This window comes from Solea solea, chromosome 6 (assembly GCF_958295425.1).
Source record: "Solea solea chromosome 6, fSolSol10.1, whole genome shotgun sequence".
Classification (NCBI taxonomy): domain Eukaryota; kingdom Metazoa; phylum Chordata; class Actinopteri; order Pleuronectiformes; family Soleidae; genus Solea; species Solea solea.
This window is the reverse complement of record NC_081139.1, coordinates 12,951,716-12,977,697: the sequence shown is the minus strand read 5'-3', so window position 1 is coordinate 12,977,697 and position 25,982 is coordinate 12,951,716. Positions and strand designations below refer to the sequence as shown.

The 25,982-nt window shown below is 40.0% G+C and overlaps 2 protein-coding genes across 10 annotated transcripts; one reads left to right on the top strand and one right to left on the bottom strand.

Annotated features, from left to right (window-relative positions):
* tomm34 (translocase of outer mitochondrial membrane 34) lies at positions 1-17,095 on the top strand. Of its 9 annotated transcripts, none has more exons than XR_009240371.1 (10): positions 92-260; positions 1,545-1,690; positions 2,623-2,722; positions 2,929-3,081; positions 3,751-3,923; positions 4,104-4,251; positions 4,791-4,917; positions 5,223-5,352; positions 16,003-16,142; positions 16,811-17,095. XR_009240371.1 is itself a non-coding variant. In XM_058630640.1 (9 exons), the coding sequence occupies exons 2-8, from the start codon at positions 1,558-1,560 to the stop codon at positions 5,322-5,324; spliced, it is 936 nt and encodes a 311-aa protein (XP_058486623.1). In that variant the 5' UTR covers positions 92-260; positions 1,545-1,557; the 3' UTR covers positions 5,325-5,352; positions 16,003-17,095. The 9 variants fall into 9 exon arrangements, 6 of the variants coding, with proteins under 6 accessions (XP_058486620.1, XP_058486621.1, XP_058486623.1 ...); XR_009240370.1 differs by lacking the exons at positions 16,003-16,142; positions 16,811-17,095 and adding exons at positions 6,545-6,575; positions 7,816-8,149; XR_009240369.1 differs by lacking the exons at positions 16,003-16,142; positions 16,811-17,095 and adding an exon at positions 7,816-8,149 and having other exon boundaries at positions 5,223-6,575.
* On the bottom strand, positions 8,695-25,982 carry ywhaba (tyrosine 3-monooxygenase/tryptophan 5-monooxygenase activation protein, beta polypeptide a). Its single transcript, XM_058630641.1, has 7 exons — positions 25,845-25,982; positions 18,298-18,458; positions 16,848-16,982; positions 13,114-13,237; positions 12,510-12,673; positions 12,315-12,410; positions 8,695-11,419 (listed from the first exon to the last, which is right to left on the bottom strand). The coding sequence occupies exons 2-7, from the start codon at positions 18,448-18,450 to the stop codon at positions 11,363-11,365; spliced, it is 729 nt and encodes a 242-aa protein (XP_058486624.1). The 5' UTR covers positions 18,451-18,458; positions 25,845-25,982; the 3' UTR covers positions 8,695-11,362.

Here is a 25,982-nt window from a genome sequence, read left to right as displayed (position 1 = left end):
CCCCCCACTGTACCCCCACTGAAGTTACCAGAAGCAGTCGGCAAATTCCGCAGCCTCCAACACGAGTCCCCGCAGACAGCAGAGGTATACGGCGTGAGTCTCAACCAGTCAGGAGTGTCAGTGTAGTGACGGCGAGTACACAGAGAGGAAAATATAGCTTCAGTTACCAGGAGTCTTGTTGACGTTTCTACCGTTTGTGTTTTGACGAGGAGGGGATTCCTCTAGGGGGTTGTTTTGTTCGCACACTGACCGAGCAGCCGGTAAGAGTGTAAAGAGAGTTTAGCTTCACAGCGTTAGCTCCGCTAGCCCCGGTTAGCCTGTCGCTGAACTAGCTTTAGCACATTGCAGCATTCGAGATGCTACTCGAATTAGCACAGCGTAGCTAGCCAGCCAACTCGGCCAGTAACCGGTAAAAGGAGCGTCGGTTACACGTTTATTTCATAACCAAACTCAAATATGTGGCTGTAATCACCGATTGTCTTTTTTAACTAAATAAATTATTCAAAAAACCAAAACTGTCACAAATGATAAAGGTTTGAGGAATTGTAAGCAGCTCGGTTACCAGGCTCAGTAGTCAAGCTAACCACCTTTTAATGGTCTCCTCAACTACCACCCTCATCACTACTACTACTTCTTCTAGTGTGCTGTTCAAAACACTTAATGTCGAGGTGTAGTAGAAGACACCGTGGGTGTTATCAGGGGTCATTGTATAGTAGTTTAAGAGATCTCACTGTACAGTATTTACAGTTAGGGGATGCAACTGGCCATTAGTTGCCCTGCGTGTTAAACGCCACAAACATAGTGAATGATGCCCTCTATACTCTTTAAAGCTAGGTGTTTGTTGTATTTATATTTCTTGTTGTAACCCACAATTATTCAGTTTACAGACAAATGACCCTCCCCCAAAATCAACAAACTGTCAATATCTTATCACATTCGAGAAGCTTTAAAAGGTTGTGCTTAATGGGTCAGATCTCATCGTGCCACTTTTTGTTCAGCACTAACTCAGATGGAGAGTATGCAAGTGTTTTTTCACTGACGTCTACTCAACAGTCCAGAAGCAACCCAGAGAAAGCACTTGGGAATTTGTGTGTGGATCACCACTTAAATCTAATTTCATTCAAGTCGGCCCTTTACATTTTGGATTATGCTGCTCAAAGGCAAATTCAGCAGAGGTGACAACATGCTTTGTGCACCAATAAATAGAAGTCCACATTTGCATGGGCACATATTTGTGTGAAGAAAAGGCCATTCTGTGAACAGTAGATCACACTTGGCCTGCAAATAGTTGTTTGCATATAAAATGCTCATGTTAATAGTGTGGATATTTATTCCGCCAGACTTCATAATAAAGACATACACAAATGTCTTCTCTCTTTCAGTTTACTGTCATAGTGGAGCAAAGAAACCAGAAAATGTTCATTTAAGAAGCTGATGGGCTTATATCATGTCTTTAGGTCAGAGGATGTGTCTGTATCCATGTGCTGCATTATTTTCCAGCACAGATCGGATGGTTACAAGTGAGTCTTCTTTTCATGTGACAGCTAAACAGAAGAGATGCCTCACAAACAGAAATCGCAGAAGTCCTGGATGGAGGTGAAACATCAAGGAAATGACTGTTTCAAGAGGGGCCAGTATGGAGAGGCCATCAGTTTTTACAGTGAGGCCATCAAAGAGCTGGAGAAATCTAGTAAGTATTAACTTTTATCTCTGGATCCACAGTGAGAAATTTTGACCAAAAACACAATGTAATGCACACCATAGAAGAAGAGCGTAATTATCAGCAAGCAGAATCAATGACAATATAATTTATATGAAGGCTAATATCAAATCATATATTAATTTAAGTGGACAATATTTTGATTCCCGTCACACCTTTTAACAAGTTGAATTCTTTACACATTCATATTTGCTACACTTAAGTTATGAGCTGTACCTCACATAATATCTGACTGAATGTACGATGTAAACTACCTGAAAACAAGTGAGACACTGGCTAATAAAGATCTAACATCCTTTTTTGGAAGGGTTAGGGTTTTTAAATGTTTAAATACCAAATCAAATGTATCTATTTAGCATCTTGCAATTTTAAGGCATATACAGTTAAAGCCATATGCATACGTATATACATATACATGTACATATACATATTTGGACAGAGAGACACATTTAGTCATTTGGCCAACGTTTGAGGGGTTATAAGCATTTTTATACATAGTTGTCCATTTTCAGGGGAAACATGATAAATAAAATGACTGCCTTAAGTCTGCAACCCATGGACATCACCCAATGCTGAGTATCCCTGGATATGCTTTGCCAGGCCCTTACTGTAGCCACCTCCTTTACTGCTTGCCTCAACAGTTAATGAAATATTTTTGTCAATCCATCAAATTTAAACCAAGAGTCTAAACTTTAATCACATCTTGATTGTTTAATTTCAAATTCATTGTGGTGGTGCACTGAGGAAAAATTTAAAAATGTTTGTCTTTGTCCAACATATGGCCTTAACTGTACCTCAATTTTCTACAGTTACTGGACCTTTGATAGACATGTTTTTTGTTGTTGTTTTTTTGTTCATGACATCATGCTCCCCCTAACCACGTTGTCTTATTTCTTGTAAAGGTAAAAAGAATCCAGAGGATTTGGCCATTTTGTACACAAATCGTGCAGCCAGCAACTTGAAGAGTGGACATTGTGGGGAGTGTGTGAAAGACTGCAACATGTAAGTGTTTTTATTTGGACTTTGGACATGTCAACCATCTTATCAATTCACTCCATGCTATTTTGTTATCCGTGATTTTCTGTTTTCATGGTGTTTTGTTGCTTTATTTGTTTGCTTACTATAAAACGATCATTGTTAAAAAATAGTCTGACTAATGTGGTTCTTATAATTTGTATAATCTGTAATCTGAACATGTTTTGCTTCAGATCTCTGGAGTTGTATCCATTTAACGTGAAGTCTCTGCTTCGCCGTGCTGCTGCCCATGAAGCTTTAGAGCGATACAGACAGGCATATGTGGACTACAAGACCGCTCTGCAGATCGACTGCAACATAACAGCCGCTCATGAGGGAACCAACAGGTACTTGGTCTGAAAGCCAACTCAGTGGAAATTCTGTGTTCATGTCACAAATCAGACTAAGAAAAAAGGGTGAAGGGGTCTGAGAGTGCCACAAATGAATCCACATCTAGGTTTGTCATTGATGGACTTCCTCAAACCATCGTAAAGTTAGCTGCCAGATTTCATGTTAAAACACTGCAAATTGTTAAATATATGATTTTTTTAATATATTTAATAGTTTTCAAACGTACATTAAGAATTTAACCAGCTAGTCCGTGTCTTGGTGGTCATGAGCATATCATAATGAAAACAAGGCTTGTATGGTGCAATATAATGTGTATGGTAGGGCTGGGCTGCTGATTACCTGATGGACAAGGTCCTGATTCAATGCAAATTTCTGATTTGATTCAACAGCCAACCTTAAAAACGTGTTCAAGTTCAAAATGAAATTTGAAAGTTTAAGTAATTACCAAGTTTTCCAGCAGAGGGCGCAGTGAGTTTGGTCTGCCTCCATTCCCTCTTTGCTCATGAAGATCAATATGAGTCAGAACATCAACTTTAACGTATGATGTTGGTTCCCTGTCACCAATACACCATGCAATTTAATTTTAAATTATAATGACTATTGACGAGAGAGTGTGCCACAGGGAACACATAACAAGACATTTCTCTTTCTCTATTTTTTAACAGAATGACAAAAGCGCTCACAGAGGCCGACGGCCCCTTGTGGAGAGAAAAGCTTCCTCCCATCCCCACGGTTCCTCTGTCTGTTAGAGAGAAACTGACCCAGCAAACTGCAGCCAACACTGTCAAACCAAACCCAGCACCACAGCAGAACAACATCAGTGAACCCAAACAGAACGGTAAGGACATAGGTTTTCAAAAGAACAGAGAGCTATCAAGGTTTTTGTTTTTTTCAAAAAATCTGAAATGACCAACATTTATCATGATAATTATCGATATCGAACGATTGGAATATGTTGTCGTGATAACTCTCTCCCACATGGTCCAACCCTGATCACGTTGTTCTCCCTTTTTGTCAGCTCCCAGTGGTAAAGACCTTAAGAGAGCGCAGGCCCTGAAAGAGGAAGGCAACGGTCTGGTGAAGAAAGGAGAGCATAAGAAGGCTATAGAAAAGTACAGCCAGAGCCTCAAGTACAATCCCACTGAGGTCACCACCTACACCAACCGGTGGGTGTGCTCTTTAAGTTGTAACACGTACATCTATATTCTTTTTTTGTATATATATGTAAGGAGCCTTTAACTGTTGAGTTGGAATTGTTCTTCAGGTCTGACTGATGTTTGACATGCAGTAGTAGCTCAGATCCCAGTTGCATTATCAGGTTCCAAAATTCAATTGTTTGCCACTCCAGTAGTACCAGTGTTTATTCCAGGGCCAATCCCAGCTGACACAGTGTGATAGGCGGGGTCCACACTGGGCAGTTCACCAGTCCATCGCAGTGCAAACATAGAGATGACCAGCTGCTCATTTGTCATAAGCAGGCGGCATTCCTATGGAAACTTAAACTCACTCACGGCTCTGAACAGCCACTGATGTAATTCTGAGGCACACAGGAGTGTAAAGTCACATCCTTTAGATTTTCAAAGTCTAATCTTCAAGTCACATTATGATCTGGTAATTTATTGGTATTGAAAAACTATTACTGCATGGATAATCTTACATACAGCCCCTTATAAATGTATAATTCACATTTTCCTTTTTTCTGCAGGGCACTATGTTACCTGTCAGTGAAGCAGTACAGAGATGCAGTCAGAGACTGTGATGAGGCTCTGAAGATTGACAGCAGCAACATCAAGGCTCTCTACAGGAGGGCTCAGGCTCATAAAGAACTTAAGGTGAGTGCTTCAATCCTCATCGCTGCTCTGCAATTTCTATTCTCACCCAGAGCAATCAGATGTTATGTTTCAGGAGAGCCTGTCTGAAGGGTTTTAAATATAATGACAAAATAAAAGAATTTCCTCCTATGATAAATGTTTGCATTTCCTGTGAGAGCTTCTCCTCAACACTATTCATCTGTTTGCCAAGTACTCAGCTCCACACAGTGCAACTCTCAAGTCTTGTTTGAAAGTTTGAGTTCAACCCTTCAGACCTTCAACCTTATTCAGTTGTAAACTTAAGATTCTTCTTGTTGTTCCTGCAGGACACGAAGGCCTGTGTGGACGACCTGAGTTGTCTGCTCAAAGTGGAACCAAATAACTCTGCAGCCCTAAAAATGCTGCAGGAAGTGCAGAGGAAGAAGTGAGGATGCATCAGGGAGTCTGGAGACAGCGGTAAGGATCTGTCACTGCACTGTGAGGAGTGAGGAGGATGTATTGGTGGCTGTGTAGTCAGACGGCGTCAAAGTGTGCAAGCGGTGACACGATTCAGTCACTTTAAGTCACATTAAGACACTTCTGGAAAATGTAGCCCTGGTCGATGGGTGGAACTAATGGACGAGTGCCTTGTTCAGCCTTGGGAATGTTAAAGTTTAAATGACACACATCATAACTGATAATAAACCTCAACTAATATTGTTTGTGAAGCTTAAATGCAGTAGATCATTGAGCGTCATGTGATGCCTCTGCTTGACGATACAATCTTTGTTATTGACCTTAAGTCGTGCATATGACAAATGATCTCAACTCACGGATTGTTTTCTTTCTTTTTTTGCAATTGTTTATCAACAGCATAACACCGGTTCATCACAGAATGTAACATTAACATACAATCGCCTGTGCACAATCTTAAATAATTGGGTCACATGAGCTTCCCTTTGCTAAAGACGACATCCCAAATCCATACCATACTATTCTTTTTGGCCTAAGTGTAGGGTTGGATTTCTCTACTAAATACCTGAATCAATTTCATTCTCATTTCCAAGGCCCTGATTTAATTTGATATGGATTCATTTAGAAATATTTCAGTTTCTAACAAATTCTGCTTAGTCATAAAACCTGAGCATCAGCACTGACACTGGGGAAAAAAAAACAACTTCTTCACTCAAATAACAGTGCTCTCCTGTGGCAGTACAACAAAACAGCTGTTCTGTAACATTAGTGTTTTTCTGGGTGGATCTAATATACTTTGAAGGTGTGAAACATAGTATAGGTAATGTTGGATTCTCCATGAAACTACAAAGAGGCCTCGAAATTGACATCTTTTCAGTAGTAGTAGAAGCTGATGAAAGTTGAGTGTAACAACAAATTTCATTAAATCGTCACATTACATTCAACTGAATAAAGCTATGCGTAAGAAAAATGGCAGTTAATTTTTATCTTTTGAGAAGCTGGAAATTTAAGAATAACTCTAGTTATTTACCGAATATGAAACTGATATTCAAATCTAGGTGCTTAATTCTATATAAATATAACTCATGGGTTGTATTTTAACACAGGTGATCATTAAGGTTTGGTCTTTGAATAACAAGTAAACAAGCTTTTTTTTTTTTTCTTCCCTCCACTCCACATGCTGTTCTACACTCAGGTCACTCACTGATTTATGCTGCAGTTCCGAGGTTTGAGCTCATGAGCGTTCTTTATCAGTGGATTGATATTTGAACCTGTTCAGACCTGCTAATTAAACATGCATCCTGAGTGGTTAATGGAATACTTGTTAGGTCCATAGAATTTCAGAAAATGTTGAAAAATGTTGTTTCTAAAACCTGGAAATGATGATATTCTCTAACGTCTCGTTTTGTCCACAAACCAAAATTATTCAATTTGAGTGATTTCTTTGTTATATTGAGCAAAGAAACCAGAAAATATTCACATTAAAGAAGCAAAACAAAGCGTGTTTTAATTATTAAAAAAACCCCACTATAGTTGCTGATTAATTTAGTATTATTATTTAATAACACTCCCAATCTGCCCTGTCCCCATCCTCAGATAGGTTTTTAATTAGCACCTGTATGTTGATGTTGCCCTGCTCTAACACACCTGATTCAAATGATCATCAAGCCTGTTAACGAGCCATTCATTTGAATCAGGTGTGTTGGAGCTGGGTCCTGGTCCCCGAAGACCAGGACTGAGAAACACTGATTTAATAGCAGTCCAGTTTCCCGTGAGTTTTTTTCTGTACAGTCAGACCCGCTTTCTGAAATACATCAGTTTGTTTTTGTTTAAATAGACATGACACCAGTGTGCATTTGAATATGGGACAGCAGAAGCGAGATCTTATCATATGTGGCGACAGGATGCATTTTAATGCCAGGTGTGAACAATCATACTTTATCCTCATGCAATTAGGTCTCTATGGGGCCTTTGTATTCATGCTGCATTCAGGTCATGATGTGGAGTGAAGAGATGTTTCTGACTTGTGAGCAATCGCATCATGGTTGTGTGTAGAGTTAATTGGAGTGGGGGGGAACAACGTTCAGAGGTTTTACAAGCGCACTTTGATATTAGTGACTGACATCTTCAAAGTCCCATATGAAGTGAGTGCAGCATCAAATTCCCAGTGTCATCCCCCACGCAGGGAGGGTTGGGTACTCTGAAATGTGTTCTGCCTTTCTTTCAGTACTTGACTATTAAAATAAGCAAACATTTTAATTGTGTAGAAAGTCAAAACTTCTCTATTTGAACATTAATAATTAAGCAATTAATACGAGATTCAATTCTCATAATTTGGCAGTGAGTGCAGTACCCAACCCTTCATACTAGTGAGGCTTCATCCTAAACTACTGTTGGATTAAACATGAAGTGTTCTTACCTTCTGTCAGGTGTCCGTACTGACACATGTCTGTTTACTTCCTCTAGGATCAAAGTGTCAGTTTGATTGTCTGACTGAAAGACAAACGTGAACCGAGTGAAACAGTCCTCAGGACGAGTCTTCATGTCATGTGTGTCGTGTTTTTCTGTTTCCTGTTATTTCACTGATTATGAAAGTTTGCATGCTACTCTGGATTCAGTCTCTACAGTATATAAGTGTACGAGCCTGGGAACGTTGTTGAAACTTACCCGTTTGTTCACGTAGCACAGGTGAATCAAGAAGCCACTCCTCACACCTGAGCATCTTTATACTGTCTCACCTTTTCTGTTCCTGTAACTTGTTTGCATTGGTTTTTCCTCATTAAACTGAACTTTAAAATGCTGGGGGTTTATGGGGTGTTTTCTTAATCCTAACAATTTTACGTTACCATTCAAGTGCACAGTCTACAGTGTTGACTTGGAAAAAAGACTGGTAACAAATGGGAACAGCTAACCTGGCTCTAATATGCACCAGTGTGACTCTAAACTTATTTTCAGTAGTTTGTATTAAGTGACAGGTCTTTCAGGTATAGAAACCAGATGCAGCATCTGGTTTCAGGACATGGATGCCTGCCCTGTGTGGCTGTAAAAAAACAAATGAGAGTTTCAACATTTGCATGTTGCCACATCAGCATAGAAACACTGTATTTGCATTTGCATGGTGAAGTAAACGACTCTCGCTTAAGTGCTCTGCACCCTAAATGTTGGTCTTAGTCCTGCGTGTTAAACGTCAACATTTGCTGCTTCATTTTTCATTTTTGTATTTATATCAAATAAGGTATTGTCATCCACTTTTTGTGATCGATACCCAGTCTTACACAAATCTGCACAACATGCAAAAGAGTGTGAGGTGAAAACACGTGACATGAACAGGCACAACAGGGCTGATTCAGAACTGATAAAACCTTTATTTCACTTTAAATCGTCTTTTACATTTTTGTCCTGTTTATAACATGTAAGGTGAAACTAGAGCTGGAATTTTTTTTAAAAGACATACACAAATCTAGTATTACGTCAACCAGGGCGGGGGTGGGGGAAGGCGTCGAGGGGGTTTTCTTCATATTTTTTTTGTGTCATTTTCTCATTTATCGGCGTCCTTGAGCTAAAATCTAAATTTTCACAACCACGTGCGCTCTAAGCAAAAAATAAAATAAAATAAAAAACCGTCACAGAAGCAAACCTTTGTTTGGCGGGGGTGGGGGTTGGGGTTGGGTGGGATGTATTTTTATTTTTTTTTACATTTTTTAATTTTATTTTTTTTTTTACTTTTTTATTTTAAGCAGAATACTGGTCAGTAAAAACAATGAGTTGAGATACCAGATATACAGACAGGCTCGGTGCCACATTCACTACTGCATGGGATCATTTTTTTCCTTATAAAGCGTAGAATAACTGCCTTTTTGTTCAGCTATAGAGGAAAAAAGAGCGGCAGGGAGGGATTTTTTTAACCTTTTAAAACTTCAGTGCATGAAAAAAAAAAACAATTGTCCCCAGCTAAAGGAAAAACAAAACATTGAGACACATGACTTTTCTACACCTACAGAGTGGAATGTCAAGCTGGTTAATGACAAGGTTATTGTGACACTGAGTGGACGAGGGAAAGTTGGGGAAATAAAAGACGGGCGCTTTTGACGAGACTGTTGGACTGCGTCGTGGTCAGATGACACCCACCAGTTTTTCTCTAGGTTTGGGACTAATGACTTAACTTGTTTGGAATTTACTTTGCTTCTCCTGGCAGAGTGTATTTAAGCCATTTCAACAAGAATTTTACAGATTACAATGATTATCGTGAAAGATCACATCTTACAAATGAGCCTCACAATGCACTGGTAGCTGCTGTTTCCTCTTAAAAGATAACCTCTTAAAAAAAGGTCGCTTCAACGTACACGCGCGTTCACATACTCCAGCCTTAATTGATAAACTGTGACCCCCCACTACAGGTCCCCCACTTCCTCTAACAGTTGATTGGCTGCCGTGAAAATTCGGCCTCTAACGCACATAGTGGACGAAGACGGCGCTAAAAATCACGGCTTCCTTGTTCTTTTTTTCCCCCCTCCTACTTTGTGGACAATGTCCACTTACTAGCTACTAAATGAACCCTTTGCGATTATTTGGCTGGTTGTAAGATCATATTGTCAGAAAGAAGCATCAGTACCAGGCCTCACTGCCACGGTAACGGACCACAGGGTGTATAATTCCCACTATGATGCCGGTGGTAGATTTAGATGCCGATACAAGTAGGCAAGTAAGCATCCTTGTTGGCAGGTCACACAACAGCGAGTGGAAACCTCTAGACTTGACTCTAGACAAGCTATGACAGGGAGGAGCAAAAAAAAGAAGGCAGATGTTGGCCGTTTGCAAAAATACAGATTTCTGAGAAGCCGAGCTCCAAAGGTGTTTTACAATTTCCCAAAGAAAAAACCAGAATAAAGACAAAAATTTGATTTGTCTCCGTCTCACTTCCAGACTCACAACGAGGAAAAGCAGTCACCAAGGGAAATGAATGTTTTCTTAAGGAATTAACTTCAGGGACAGCAGCACAGTTATTCAACAGCACCCGGTGACAGCAGGTGGATCCCCAGAGGCAGGCAGGTCCCGTTTGTTGTGAAAGATGAAATGTATGTTGTTTTTTTTTTTATTTAAAAAAAAAAAAAAAAAATGTTTTAGTTATTTTTCCGAATCAAACTTTTTTTATTTAGCTCCTGAAGATTGGTAATATGCAAAGTGGCGGTCTCGGTTAGAAAGTAAAAGAGAACATCGAGTGTTTGATTACACAGCATGTATAAACACTTGAGTTTTTAGATTTGTCAGTGTCACAATACAGCCTTGTTGGAGGACCCTTCTGTATAAACCTCAGCAGAATCGCACTGCTGTTCAAACATGCCCAGCTCAGTTTCCCGTCTGCCATTAAAGGAGAATTTGGTGGCGAGGTGGAGGAAAAACTAAGCATCACAGTGTTTGTTGGAAATAAACGGACAGTTTAATAACGTTTTTTGTTGTTGTTGTTTAAAGTGGAATAAAACCAGCCAGTTTTTTTTGCCAGTACACTAATAGCCAGAAGGACAAAAATAAGGGATGAACAACTATGTAAATCCATGATCTCGCAAAAGAGGGGGAGAGAACATACTGAGATGTTAGGGAGGAGGAGTGGGGTGGGGGGGGGGGGGAAGAAAAAGAAAGGAATAGAGGCGAGAGATTAAAAACTAGACTAAAAACATAATTTTATGGGAGTGGATTAAAACCCTCCGTGCTTGTTATAAGACAAGGCCAGCCAGTGGCTGTGGCGTGCTGGCTGGCACTGGAGTGCCATGATTGATGGAGGGAAGGTGGGAGAGGTCTTCAGGTCTTTTTATTTTTTCAAATTCATTTGTGAAGGTCAGGTACTATTCATGCTGCTGGTTATACAGAAGGGAAGTTGGGAGGCTGGGCTTGAACAAGTGGGACGAGGGAATGAATGGGCTGTTTATGTGTACGAAGAGAGGAAGAAGAGAAGAAAGAGGAAGAGAGATAAAAGGAAGAGGAAGAGAGTGGGGATGGGTTAACAGTGAAGTGCGCTCTAGTTCTCTCCATCGCCGGTTTCGGCCTCATCTCCTTGGTTTTCTGATGTCCACAGCTGCACAGAAAGAGACAAACGGAGACGTCAACTTTGTACTGACAGTGAAAATCATATCAAGAACTAGTCCATTTCACCATAAAATGTCCCATTTATCAGTTAATAAAAACAAACAAACAAACAAACATAATACACGAGTTCTGTAATTTCAGCTTATGAAATGTGAACGTGTTCCGTTTCCTTTGCTCCTCGGGGACAATAAACTAAACCCACTGAGCGACGATGAAAATATTCATTAGTTGCAAATGTCATAATTCAAGACTGATTGTTGCTACTGAATATTTTAATAAAATTGTTCTATGAGCAGAAAATAAACATCCTTTCTTAGTTTTCTTAGTGCGTTTGTACAACTTATAGATATCCTATCGATGTATTTAGAATTTTTTCTTAAAAAGGTTGACCGGCTCTAGCGTAAAGAAATGATCTGTGTCGTCGTTTGGTTCACTGGACTTGAGATAACACAAATAATAATCGACTTCTGGGTGTTTTATGGCGGATTGTGACGCTGTTAATGAGTGATGAAAACAAAGCGCAGAATACGACAACTACTGCATGTGGTTACTACAGTTAACTATTAGCCGAAGGTTCACTGTGAACGATTTAGGGGGATCCCATCAACAACTTTAATTATGGTTCATTAATTTATCTACGCTACGTTAAGGCTACTGTAGGTTCTCATGTACACTCGAGATGGAGTGTGAGGTAAAACAAAAAAAAAAGGGTTATCAGTTGACTGCAATATGCAACTTCACCTCTAGATGCCACTAAATCCCACGTCATGCTTTTGTTATATACCACATGTGTTTGTCCTACGAGCCATCTGCTGTATTTTCTCTCACTTTATAGGATGATCTTATTCCCAGATCATGTCTGGTGCGTCAGAGTGTTTACTTACAGTGAGATTGTCCCTTAGTAGCTGCATTATCAGCGTGCTGTCTTTGTACGAGTCCTCGTTCAAGGTGTCGAGCTCGGCGATTGCGTCATCGAAAGCCTTCAGAGAGAGCGAGAGAGAGAGAGAGCGAGTGATTCACGGATCAAAATAGTTCGTTTTCTTTGTATCGGTGTAAATATACGATTAAGCTGCACCCACCTGTTTGGCCAGAGTGCACGCCTGCTCAGGAGAGTTGAGGATTTCGTAGTAGAAGACGGAGAAGTTGAGGGCCAGGCCCAGCCGGATGGGGTGCGTCGGCTGCATTTCCGTCTTGCTGATGTCGAAGGCGCCCTGGTAAGCCTGCTGAGACTGATCCACCGTTCCTACGCAACGCGGATGACAACGGGATCCTCAACATTAGCCTCAATGACAAACGCCAAGTGTCTCGTACTTTAAGATGCTTTTTAAGACTCGTCTACCCAGTAGAGAGGAGAGTCCTTTGCTAACTCCATTATGTCACATCTTCCTCGACAATGGCTAAAATTCAAGAAGACGACCGATAACATTACCAATAAATCCGAATGAGTGTCTTTTGCCATTGACAACGAAAGCGTTGGTAAAAGGACATTTAATATGCAACCTTTTGAATGTGTTACAGATGTACATTTCTAATCCCACCATGTGACTCTCGTGAGGACACTGCTGCTTCACATGTCCTCTATCCTTTATCTACTCCTCTCTGTTTTCATAGCACCCCGCTTCCTTCAAGAACACAGTCAGAATTTAAAAAACCAAACAAAACAAAAGAAACAGTAATACTTACTCTTCTTATCATCCCCAATGGCCACCTCGGACAGATATCTGTAGTAGTCTCCTTTCATTTTGAGGTAGAACACCTTACTCTCCGGCTGACTTGCATTGGCAATAAGGAATTCGTCGAGGAGTCTCTGAAACAGGCAGAAAACAAGAGAGACCGTTAATCATGTTACACATTTACAACAAAAGGACACTATCAGCTGGTCAAGTCTTTCTGCACTGTGGTCTAAAAGTGCTCAGCCGTGACCGGTTTTCTTACTTTAAGACTTTAGATGAGTCTTAAGGAACATGATGCCTTCTTTGACGTTCTACTGTGAGGAAGTCTACTGTGTCAGATGAGGCAATAACACCTGGAATTCTTGCCCACGTGAAGGCAAAATGTGAAAGAGTAGGCGCAACTTCCTCAACCCTCAGTACAGTGGAGGAGACAAGAGTTATGATACCACGTTGGCGGAGAGAGGCAAGCAGTACATGTTTTGTGGGTGTGTGTGTGTGTGTGTAAAGATTTATTCAAATAAGTATACAATTACAGAAATAGAGACACAATGAGAGAGTTGGGACTATTGCATAGTTTTCTCAAAGTAGCGCATTAACTGCATGCACAAAAAAAGCAAGGCTAGTGTTTTGAATGCATCTCTGGGACTCTTTTTTCCAAAAATAGCATTTCAGTGCTGGTTCTATGTGGATACAAGAACACAACTTAAGTGGATTCTCCTGCTTGTTTTCATGTGTAGCTGAAATGTTTTTCTAGCAGTTAGTCAGAACTGAAGAAGCCTCTCGGAGAGGTGAAACATCTTCGACTTAACTAAAGCAAATCCACTTGCCTACAGCCAACTCCTTTTTGGGACCATTTATGTGAATTTATAAAAACCCAGGTAGACGAGAAAAGAGTGAGGTCATTGATATCAGGGGAAGAAGACATTCATTCAATTAATCATATCACAAAGGGTGATGACAATTAAGACCAGAAGGAGGCTCCAATAAGCCTTTTGAAGATTCCGCTGCATTCTGCCAAATGGATAAACCAAGGTTTTTATCCAGTAGCCTCCATGAACACAAGCAGTTGAACATTTCAGATGTACTACATCTAAAATGGTAAGACAACGCTGTCTTCATCACTGTAAAGTGATAAAAAAATAATAGGAATAGGAAAATGTGTTAGTGACCACCTTACCAAATTATGTAGAGAAGCGACATTATTTTTATCGACATAATTATTATCATAAGTGAGTTGTTTTTTTATATTGACTAAAAATGTGGGGTTCTTTCTCCCCCCCGTTTCAATATGTATAAAATGAAAAAGTGTTTCTCCTTTCAAATCAGTCTGATAAACACATTTTCTGTTTTATGGTTCTTCTTTAAAGTCTCCGCCTGCTTTAAGGACACTAACTCTCCACCTGTCCTTCCCTCCCTTCAGTCCTACCGCATTACATCACTGCAGATGCTTCCAGTTTGACCTTGAGCATACATATTATTAGAAGTCAGCTCAGGAGCTTAACATTTGAATCTACTTTGACCTTGAGCCGTTTCAGTTGGTCACAGACTGACAGTTTCAACTATTAGGGACTCACAGTATTATCGTTGTCGGCCAATATTGGCTTTAAAATGTATCACTGGATATGCACAAACATGCCAAGATCCCCAGTAACAGTAGGCAGAACAGGCTGCTACCTCCTTACTTGCCCCCTTTCCAACTATGTTTTTTTTCCACTACACAAGAGACTAAATGACCTCTGCGGTTTGGCACATATATCTGGATTGGTAATCAGCCCAAGCTCTCCTGACATCTGCATATCGGATATTGGCAAAAAGTCAATATCGTACATCCCTATTTAACATCGCACTGAGTCCAGCTAGAGTATTTTTGGTCGAATCAGGTTTAGTAACAATTGCACAGCTATTACTCATTTCTTGCTCTTGGCTAGGGAGAGAATGTCTCTCTTCTCTGCTCCACAGTATTTCTCTCAGACACGGCAGCTACAGTTAGTAATGCATATATTGGCATTAATGCGGCATGTAACAGAATCAGCAGTGCTCAGTATGACTCGAGTCACATGTATGATTCAGTCAGTATTCAATCATTTCTTGTATGTGCCATTTAATCACGTTGAAGGGTAAAGCCGTTTACAGTGCTACATCAAGGGCCAATTATTGCGTTAATTTTATTGATTCCAATTCAATCTCGTCAAATTACTAAATCAGATGCAATTTTACATCACGCTTCCCACTAAATAGCACAGTAACACCTTGTCTAATGGGAAGATTAACCTTGAAAACAATGGTATAATGGGTGGATCGGATAGAATTCATCGGTCAACAAAACATTTGATGAGTTCTACTAAGGATCTAGGAAAGAAAGACGACATTTTGTCATTTCTTTTTAATTTTCCTAGTGATTTATAGACCCTTGAAATCCTTTAATTGAGCAGCACTAATTATGTGTGTGGATAATGGTGCACATTTCACGCTATATATTCCCTGAGTGTTACGCTCAATTATTAAAGTATCAACTCAATAGAACCATTATAAACCTTGGTTCTACTGGTTTTTTTCCAACAGTTTAGAATTTTATTATGCTCGACAAGTTAGAGTTGAATTCCAAGTGAAGCAGACCAAATTTACAGCAGGCCTAATTTGACTGAGGCCGCTTCATAGATATAATGAATGCATTCTTTCTCAGAGGTAGTGTAAAAAATAAATAAAATAAAAAAGAACAATAAATAAAAGTGGCAGTGATGCAAGGGCACCTTCAACGTGTGTGTGTGTGTGTATATAATTAACATGTGAACATTTATATATTTATTTACATTTTGGCCTGAGGTTCAATAGTTTTTCCTCTCTGCACTTGCTCGCTCCTCCTGGTAAAAGAAGCTTTTTCTTTTTTCTTCCTTGACAGGTTGTGTCTCCCTCTTAATCACTGGCTATACAGGCCACTGCAGCTGCTTTTTGTCCCTCCTCTCCAGTCTCACCTCCTTCCTCTCAGCCAAAGTGGTCTCATCACTCTCACATGCTCCATGGCACTGCAGTTTGAGGACGGTACGTCTTTCGTGCATCCGCTCACTATCACTATATTTGGTCTCGGGCTTAGTACGAGTTCCAGCTTTAACTGACTGTTAATCAGATCAAGGCTGATTAACACAGCCATCTTTTATGTTGAAAGAGAAGTGGTCATGCGATGTCACATGTGACCTCTTAAATCAGCAGTCAATAAAAACACACTAGATCAAAAACTTAGGTGGGTATGTAAATAAAAAAAATTGGGTATTGAAGGTGTATTTAATATTATACTATACACCATGCCAATATCTGCAAATTGTGCATATTTGTTTTTTTTAAACTACTGTAATGAAACTAATACCATGGATATTTTTAGATAATGCAGGACACTGTACAATCTTTCCATCGCCTAACCCAACTCTGCATTGTAGGTGATTCAACACAGTGTAATCTTCCCAGTCAAACCAAGACACCCAAGAATGTTAATGGGAAGAATTTAAAAAATGAAAGCTTTGTCTGACAGTTCTACAGCTGCCAGCAACAATATGAATGTCTCCATGAGTAACATATGACTGACATTCTTCCCCCAGCCAGGAGGGATCCAATCTAGTGCGCTTCCTTTCTCTCTTTGCACCTTTTAAATTTTAATCCTCCTACCCATCACAACCCCGTTTAAACCTCTCTTCCTCTCTCTCTCCATCTTCAAGCCCTTCCCTTCCCTTCCCATCCCATCCCTCTCCATACCAGCACATCCTCGCAGATTTCTCTGAGTTCATTCTCAATCTTCAAGCGGTATTCTGAAGCCATCTGCTTTTTCTTCTCTTCTGCCTTATGCTCGATGCTGGAGATGACGCGCCAGGAGGAACGCCGGGCCCCCACCTGATAGACAAACAAACACAAAAAACACTTAACACTTAAAACTGGCATGAATTAATGAACATACAGCAGAAATAATCTATCTGTCATTAAAGCCCAATCCTGAACAATAATAATTTTTTTTTTGGTGATCCAAGTTTTTTTCTCTTGTAATGTGTGCATTCTCATCTACCACAAACATGTTGACCACTTACATCCAAGCGGATTATTATCCTATGAATTATTTCCAGGCGATTAAAACTATAACATAAATTTAACAAATTGCTGAAACTACTTAGTCACTTAGACAAACCAAGCTTTCTGTGCATGATGCAGTTAAGTGTCTCTCTTGCTAAAACGCACCGAGCAACATCAACTGCCATATTCCATGCCATAGAGAAACAAATTCAGGGTTTCGACAACAGGTCTCGGTGCTGAACTTGAATTATTTCGACTGCACGTGTGTCTGAGCTTTGCTTTCTGGCCGGTGATGGTTCATCGTCTGCAGAAGTTAAAAAACGGGTCAAACCACAATCTTTTGTCGCACTTCACCCAACCAGAGGACTGCAGATAGACGCACGTACTTGACACCTGAGGCAATCTCTTTGGGGCCATACACACAAGAAAGAGTCGTCCTGGGCCAGAAATTCATCAACTAAAAATTAAATAATACTAACAGCAGGATGTCCAGTGAAAGTGTCCACACTAGGACAGAAGCTCCTGCTTTGAACAAAATATTCAGCTATCACAGGATTACTACAAATCCTCTATTCTACAATATCACTAAAGGTGTAGTGTACAATTTAATTTTAACTAGTGTTGAGTCAAGATAGGGCGAGCTATAAAGCACACTGCAGTGTTGCAGTCTGCACACTGTGTCCTGTTTCCCGAGGCTCCCACACTAAATGTTTCCAAAGAAAGATCTGGCAGTCATTGGAGGAAGAACAGAGGCTATAACTTAATAGGGAAATGTTCCCAGCTAGTACAGGGGTTTAATCATGAACTCAAAACGCAGCATGTGTGTTTAATTGTAACAATACAGAATGACGCAATGTCTAAAAATACACAAAGCAGTGATACTACACATCTGAAATTAATCATAATCTAAATTTGTTTGTGTAAATCAGAAGTGAAGTACCGCATTTTTGCACCACTTTCACCGCTGGACTGTTTTGGGCCGTGAGGTGAGAGTGGTCAGTTTTCATGACTTTACCATCACGGGGATTCAATTTTATTGTTCAGTTTACCAAAAAGTAACAGATGATAAGCTGACTGTAGAGTCACAAATTCAGCCCCAACAGACATGTGGTGGTTTACAGCAAATAAATTGATGTCTTACAACGTTCTTGTAGGCGACAGAGAGGAGGTTTCGCTCCTCGTTGCTGAGCTCCGAGCTCTGCTCCGTCACAGCCTTCATGGCAGCCGCCATGTCGTCGTAGCGCTCGGCCTGCTCTGCAAGCTTGGCTTTCTGCACCAGGTCGTTCTTATCCATCTTTTAGGCTGAAAGGAGGAAAACATGACACAAAAAGACAGTATTAGCATTTTGGTTTTCTGTTTACCAGCCAGGTCAGGTGGCAGAAAAGATAGAAAGAGGGAGATAGACTCAGAAACAGGGCTGGATATAAAGGTCGATCTTTAAATACAAGCCTTTTTTCCTCCCCGAGGCGTTTAGGCTTTAATCTCATTTGTCTTATGAGACTATCGACAAGATCTGGCCGCATGAAGAAGACATTACCAACATGGCAGGCCCTCCAAATTTGAAGGCACAATTAACGCTTAAATCCAAAGTGACTTTGGATTTAAATAATGTGGTAACAGCGGTAGATGGACAAGAGCAATGCTAAGTAGGTAAAATATTGTGACGTCACCAGACACACAAATTGAAGGCATTTGCCTTCAAGTTACCTATACGTTTTTCACATGCTCAAATAAAAAAAACCAAGGCTGTGTCAACTTTTATATGCCTTTGTACACTACAATGAATTTGAAATTAAACAATCAAGATTTGATTTAAGTGTGGACTCATTACACATTATTTTTTCCATTTGTATCCATTTTCAGGGGCTCAGAAATAATAGGACAATCTCAAATCATGATAAATTAAAGGCTTTTTTTTTTAAATACTTAATCCTTTGCAGTCAATGCAAAGGATCAATGACTGAAGTATGGAACCCACGGACATCACCAAAAGCTGAGTTTCCTCCCTGGAGATGCTTTGTCAGGCCTTTACTACAGCTGCCTTCAGTTGCAGCTTGTCTGCAGGTCTTTCTGCCATCATTTCTGTCTTCGGTAACTGAAAAGTATCAGATCAGGTGACGACTTGATCGCTGAAGAACATTCCATTTCATTACCTTCGAAGCACTTGTGTTGCTTCTGCAGTATGCTTTGGATCATTATCCATCTGTAATGTGAAATGCCGTTCTAACAGTTTTGCAGCATTTAGCTGAATCTGAGCAGAGGATTATAATCATGTACACTTCAGAGGTCTTTCTGCCACTTCTATCCGCAGTCACATCAATAAAGACAAGTGAGCCTGGTCCACTGGCAGCCATGCATGACAATGCCATAACAGTGCCTCCTCCATGTTTGACTGATGACGTGGTATGCTTTGGATCATGAGCTGTTCCTTTCTCTTGCCACACTTCTCTCTTCCAGAATGTATCTTTGTTTCGCCTGTCCAGAGAATCTTTTTCCAGAACTATGCAGGCTTTTTTTTTTTTGGTCACTTTTTTGATTTGCGCCTTGTTGTAAACCCTTCTGTATGTCATGAAGGTGTCTCTTGATTGCAGACTTTGACAATGACACACGTACCTCCTCAAGTATGTTCTAGACTTGGCTGGATGTTGTAAAGGGTTTTTCTTCACCTTCAGAAAAGTTCTGAGATCATCCACTCGACTTGTCCTCCATGGTCTTCTAGGTCATTTGGTATTTGAGGTCTTCAGTGGATTCCCTCTTTTTACGAATGTACCAAATTGTTGATTTGGCCAGTCCTTGTGTTTTTCTATCTCACTGATAGGTTCATTTAGTTTTCTTACCCAAATTATGGCTTTATTCACTTGCATTGACATATCTTTGGACCTCAGCTGTAGACCTTTATCTGCTCTGGAATAGTGAGGCAACAGGCCATAAAACTGCTTTTTAGTCAATTGTCCAATTATTTCTGAGCCCCTGAAAATGCACAGAAATGTATAAAAATGCTTATAATTTGTCAACAGTCAATGCGTACAGAAGCAAAATGACAAAATGTGCATCTTTGTCCAGAATATGCCGTCTGAAAACATTACATTACGGCTCTTTTGTGCACACTAAAGACTCCTGCTCGGCCGTGTGAGGCACATGATATAATTTTTTCACCACAGTTCTTCCGCCAGCCACATGCTCAAAGAAAAGCCAAAATTAAGTTGGGACTGCCTGCACATAAGTTGGTGATGGATGTGGTGACTCAGTGGAACAGTGCTGTGGAGATGGTGGAACACTTCCTGGAGCAGCAACCAGCGATCCTGGCTGCTCTGCTGTCACCTAAAGTGAGCAGGAACGAAAACATCTGCACCTGGACAGAAGTTGCACTAGCAGTTGCAGAAGATGTGGTGAAAGCTCTTGAGCCATTGAAGGCAGCTACTGTAGTAAAGTCTCCAACTGTATCTGTCATGGTGCCCCTGCATGCACAGCTGCTTGAGAAGATGAAAAAGATGTTGAATATCTTCTAGGGCCCTGATTAATATTCTAACAGTTTATCTTGTGAATATTTTTTATTTTGTAACCGCAAGCACCTAAAGGTGATGTAGCTGAGGAAACTGTCACTGCACAGCAAGAAGACCACCGTTTTTATTATTGCAGTGAATGAAACCCCTATTCCATTGATGGTTTTCCTTGGGCCAACCTATATGACAAAATCTACAGTATCTCACAAGAGTCTAACTGAAAAGACACAGAAAGAAGTAAACAAATACAACACAAGTAAAATCCCTTCCACTCTGAAAATTCACCAACATGTTGGAGGGTGCCTGCAGCAGAGTATCCCCTTTTTGGCTCACCAAGGAAAGCACTACCTTTGTATTCCAGGGACCAGTGTCCCATCTGAGAGTTTTCTCAACTGCACTAAGACGCTACATGTAGATCTGCTCTTGCAGAAAATTCTTTTGAATCTCAAAAATGTGAAATGAGAAAGAAGTCATGAAAGGGCCTCAGTTTCACGCACTTTTCAAAGCACAATTCAATTTACGTTGTCAAGAGTTTTCCATGTTTCGCAAACAATAAGTTAAAAAAGATGGCTTGCACTTTTTCAATGCGAGACAGTCACAGCTAACCACAGCTGGCGGTTAAAAAATTATACATTTTATTTTATTAAACATACATAAAGGTAATATTTAATTTATTTACATTTTCAGAATGCCACTGTCTTTCTCAGGGACTGGACAGCTGTTCAGAATTTGTTAATTACATGTGTTTGTTAACTACAAATACAATGACTCTTATGACACAATCTGCATGAAATGTAGCACTTGAATGCCATGTGATCATCAGCGTGCTGGTCATGTTAAATATAAAGTACAATAATGTACCTGCTTTGGATTCTGTTAATGTAAATATTAATAGTAATATTAATATTCTAAAAAATGCCAGGTTTGAGGCATGCTTGTATAATAAGCAGTATTAATTATATGTATGTTTTCTGACACAAGACTGGTATTTTAACTGAAATATTTCTATTCAAATTGGAATCAAATCGCGACCTTGCGAATCAAAATCAAAATGACTCAGGAAGTTGGTGGCGACACCAAGCCCTATTCGAAAAGAATAACAATGGCAGGAATATGTGTGAGAAATATGGGTGCGTGAGATCTGTTGGCTGTTGAATAAGTGGAGCTTGCTTAAGGGAAAACAAGTGAGGACTGTCACTTATGACATACTCCCTAGTGTTTTTAAAGGATGAAACATATAAAACCATGTAATCCTGTAAACTAACCAGCCCCACACTTTAGCAAACACCAGTAACCTGTATCAATCCTTATGCCACACCAAAAAGTACCAAACCCTCAAACATACTGTAAGTGTGCTTCATAAAATGTCAAAAAAATCCTGAGAAATGGCTGCTCCCAGTTATTTCATCCCCTGAGGCTTTTTGCTCTCCAGATGATTCTGTAGGTCTAAGTAGGCCACAGTCTCATCTACATCTTTATATCCACTCATCTCTACAAACCCTCCACATTGGACTGTGATCCATTTTAATCATCCATATTTGTATATTTAATTAATTGGATTAACTACCTCAATTCTATATTTAAAACACTTAAACGCTGTAATAATAATCAAAATATGTCAAAATACCAGCTTCATCCTGACAACTCCGCCTTCTTGATGCTTAACCTAGTGACCACCCATCCAGAGGGAAACACCACCCTGTTGTGTTAGTGTGAAGTTTACCTGACCTCTGACCTCCCTTTGGAAGCAGGGGTATAAGGATGAGACTTTCCTAAAGTGGGCATAAGAGGTATATAAACTATGCTAATTAAACGCCACAACACAAGTCTTAACTAACTTCAACTCATAAATCAATTTTTCTATGAATTGCATTTGGCTTTAGAAGCAAAGCTTGCTTTAATATTTGAAAAAGTCTGTTTAAACCCAGGATTAAATCGTTTTGTTTTTTTTAACCAGTGGAAATAGAGTACAGGAGCGAAATAATGACTCAACCCTCAGAGACCCCAGTGACACCTTCCTAATGTATCACAGAAGACCAATATTTCCAGAACCCAAATATTGTCTGAAAAATAAAAAGCCTTTGATTTGGCTTCAGGAATTAAAAATATTGGTCAGTCAAAAATAAATCCAAATTTGTTGTAGGTCAAATCACAGATTTTCTTCTATGTTAAAGTTTACCATCAAGAGTTTATGCGGCACACTTGGCCTCCCATCTCTCTCATTATTTGTAAGAAAAAGGACTTCTGACAGCAGATTTACAGCAGTGCCATATTTTCCTCAATATCTACATGAGTGATCTTAGTGGACTACAAGAATTTGGGGCCTTGGTAAATGTCTTGTAGCTTTCCCTAGATTAATTCTTCACTACAACCTTGTCCCTGTGTTATGTCACAGTCGTATTTATATTTGCCCTTAAAAAACACTAATACTACAGAAAATCACTACCATTATTATTTAATTTCACCTTAAAGTTATCACATTTTCCCAATGTAAGGTATGATCATTACATGATCACTTTGAGGTATTTTAGCAAAAGAACATATTTACATGAACAACTAATACAATTTTTACAAATATCTAAGCTCTGGACATACTTTGAATATTGTTATTCATTGAAATTTTAATACTGAAAATAAGTTAACAAAAACAGACTTAAGGATGGGTAGAAATTTCCAATGAATTACATTTTTTAATTTGTTTTATAGGATGCAACATAACATATATATATTAATATATACCTTTTATTGGTTGTGTAATCACCATTAGCATAATGTGATTGCATACCTAACTGGAACCTCTTTCAGGTTAAGTGACATAAATTTAAGACATTTTAAGAACAAATCAGTTGAACAAACATTTGATAATGTGGAGCCCTACTACATTGACACTTCTTTCATTGACACAGTCTTTATTAGATGAGGGACTTTTTAACTCCCATCAGGACCTGTGAAATTGAAAAGATACTGGTCGAGGATGGTTTACCTGCCATTGCAAAAATCCACCTGATGTACTTTAAGATTTAAAGACATTCACTTTTAAAGCAACCTGCAATATATGGAGCGACTGTAATGACAAAAGAGCTAGTACGTGTTTAAATGAGTGATCATGGAAAAGATAATGTTCTATTTAGTATGGAAAATAGAAATACTATGGTAGGATGACTCATAACATTACAAAATGAATTGATGGCTCTGAGATGCGTTTTTTATTTTTGATATTATGGGCATGGGTGTGTCAGCACAGACTAAGTTAATATTCACAATGCCTCTATTGTAATTTGTGAAATGGTGCTTAAGAAAAAAAAACGGTAGGAGAAATGGTTCATTATTTTTTTGGTACAATATTCCTGTCACAAGATGAGAATAACATGATTCTACCATATTTTATGAAATATCTATTCAGGTAAGTAGTGATAGATTTGCCTTTTTCTAATTCACAATTCAAAATGAATGTTTAAATCTGACAAATATATCGTGTCATATCAAATCATTCCCCAGAATCGTTGTAGCCCATACATTTAAATTCTGACTGTACTCAAATGTGAGGTGGTCACAATTTTAAATACTGTTGGTTTTGTATGGTACATAAAATACAAGTATGAATAAGCACCTTTATATCGTAAAACGCAGTTTAACATATAGAAATGATATTTTACCGTCTTCTTTCAGAAAGACTGCCGAGATCCCCCCCACCCCCACTTAGATGTATGTCAGCAAAAAACAATAACAGGGCTGAATGACGGATATTTACAGTGAACAAAGATTACAGCAGAAAGTGAATTTCGGGGCTGCACGTGGCATTCACACAGACAATGCTGTCATTTCAACAACCACGTAATGCCGTCAGGCCAACCCGTCTCATTTTAGCATCCTAGCGCTAGCACTTAGCACCGGGTAACTGCCTCAGCGATTACAGACGCTTAAATCAATTGCTGGTTAACCGCTGCGACGATCCACGCCATCGGTTAACGTCGATCCACGCAGGCCTCTTCTACCGTGGTAACAATCACCGGGCTTCGTCACAAACGCATTCGATATTGTCAATGCTGCCGTCATCCGACTGCCTAGCTCGCTCCGACGTTTATGTGCTTGTGCGTACCGACATAAAAATGGACAACGCCGTCTTCAACTGCGAACAGATATGGCGAGCGGCTTACAAAACAGCCTCTGTTAATGTTTCATCGCTCTTGCTTACCACCACTCCCCCCTCAGAGAAGGAATATTCCGACTACGAGGCTCAGTCGTTCTGCTAACAGCTACGCCCTCCTTGTCGCATTCCCCTGCGGAATTTTAAAATGGAGAGCTAGATTACCGCCACCTAGCTTAGCATGCTAAATGAACGTCAATGCGCGGTCGATGGACTCAGCGGACACCTTAGCTGCTAACACACTATGACCCAGTTCAGACCGAATGGCGATGCTACATATTGAACGCAGATTTTTTTTTGTCACGCGTACAAAACGGCTTCGGTTACGCTCCATCGAAGCCCCACCAGGCGTTACACGACGACGAAAGGAAAAGAGTTTTAATATCGAAAAACGGAAAAAAAATATGAATTTCGGAAATATTGAGGGCGTCTTAGCTTCCACATTGATTCAATACGCCATGACAGTGATCAGTTAAAGGCGTCGAAACGGACTCTTTCAGCATAGGCTGAGGCCATGTGTATGCGGCGGTCCCGTTATGGCCTCAGGCGTTGTCTTCACTCTCCGTTATTCGCCAGACAATACAATCATGCGGGCTCGGCGGTACTAAGGAGGGGTAGGGACACGGCTGCCGCTGCTAAGCTGTCAAAATGGCAAACTCGGGGCCGCTTCTCTCTACCCACACGGGCACTGGACATCACGCATGGTCCGGAGCGGAGGCCGGGCCATATATAAATATATATATATAATTATATAATTATATATTTATATAAAAACGAACAAAGAAAAGCAACCATTTTAGCGCAATCGACCGGCGAAAGAATACAGGTGACCCCATGCCAGGAAATTTGTGGGTTATTTCTGGCTATGTGGCCACAAGGCTCGGCCTAAATCCTCGAACCCAGCCCCAGTCCACAATAGGGACCTTCCGTCGCAAAGGCAGAGAATTAAGGCCACCGCTGCGATTGCAGTTCCACCCGAAAAACTCACATTTGACTGATCTACAAGACATTGATCGAATGATAAGCAATTTAACTCACATTTAGAGCGTACGTGGAATCCCGATTTTATTCTCTGAAAGATGAGTTTATCAGGCCGTCCTCCGCTTGCTGCTAAGCGTATTCAGGGCAGTACCACTTCCGCCTGCTTTGACACTTCCGCTTCCTCTAAACCCCACC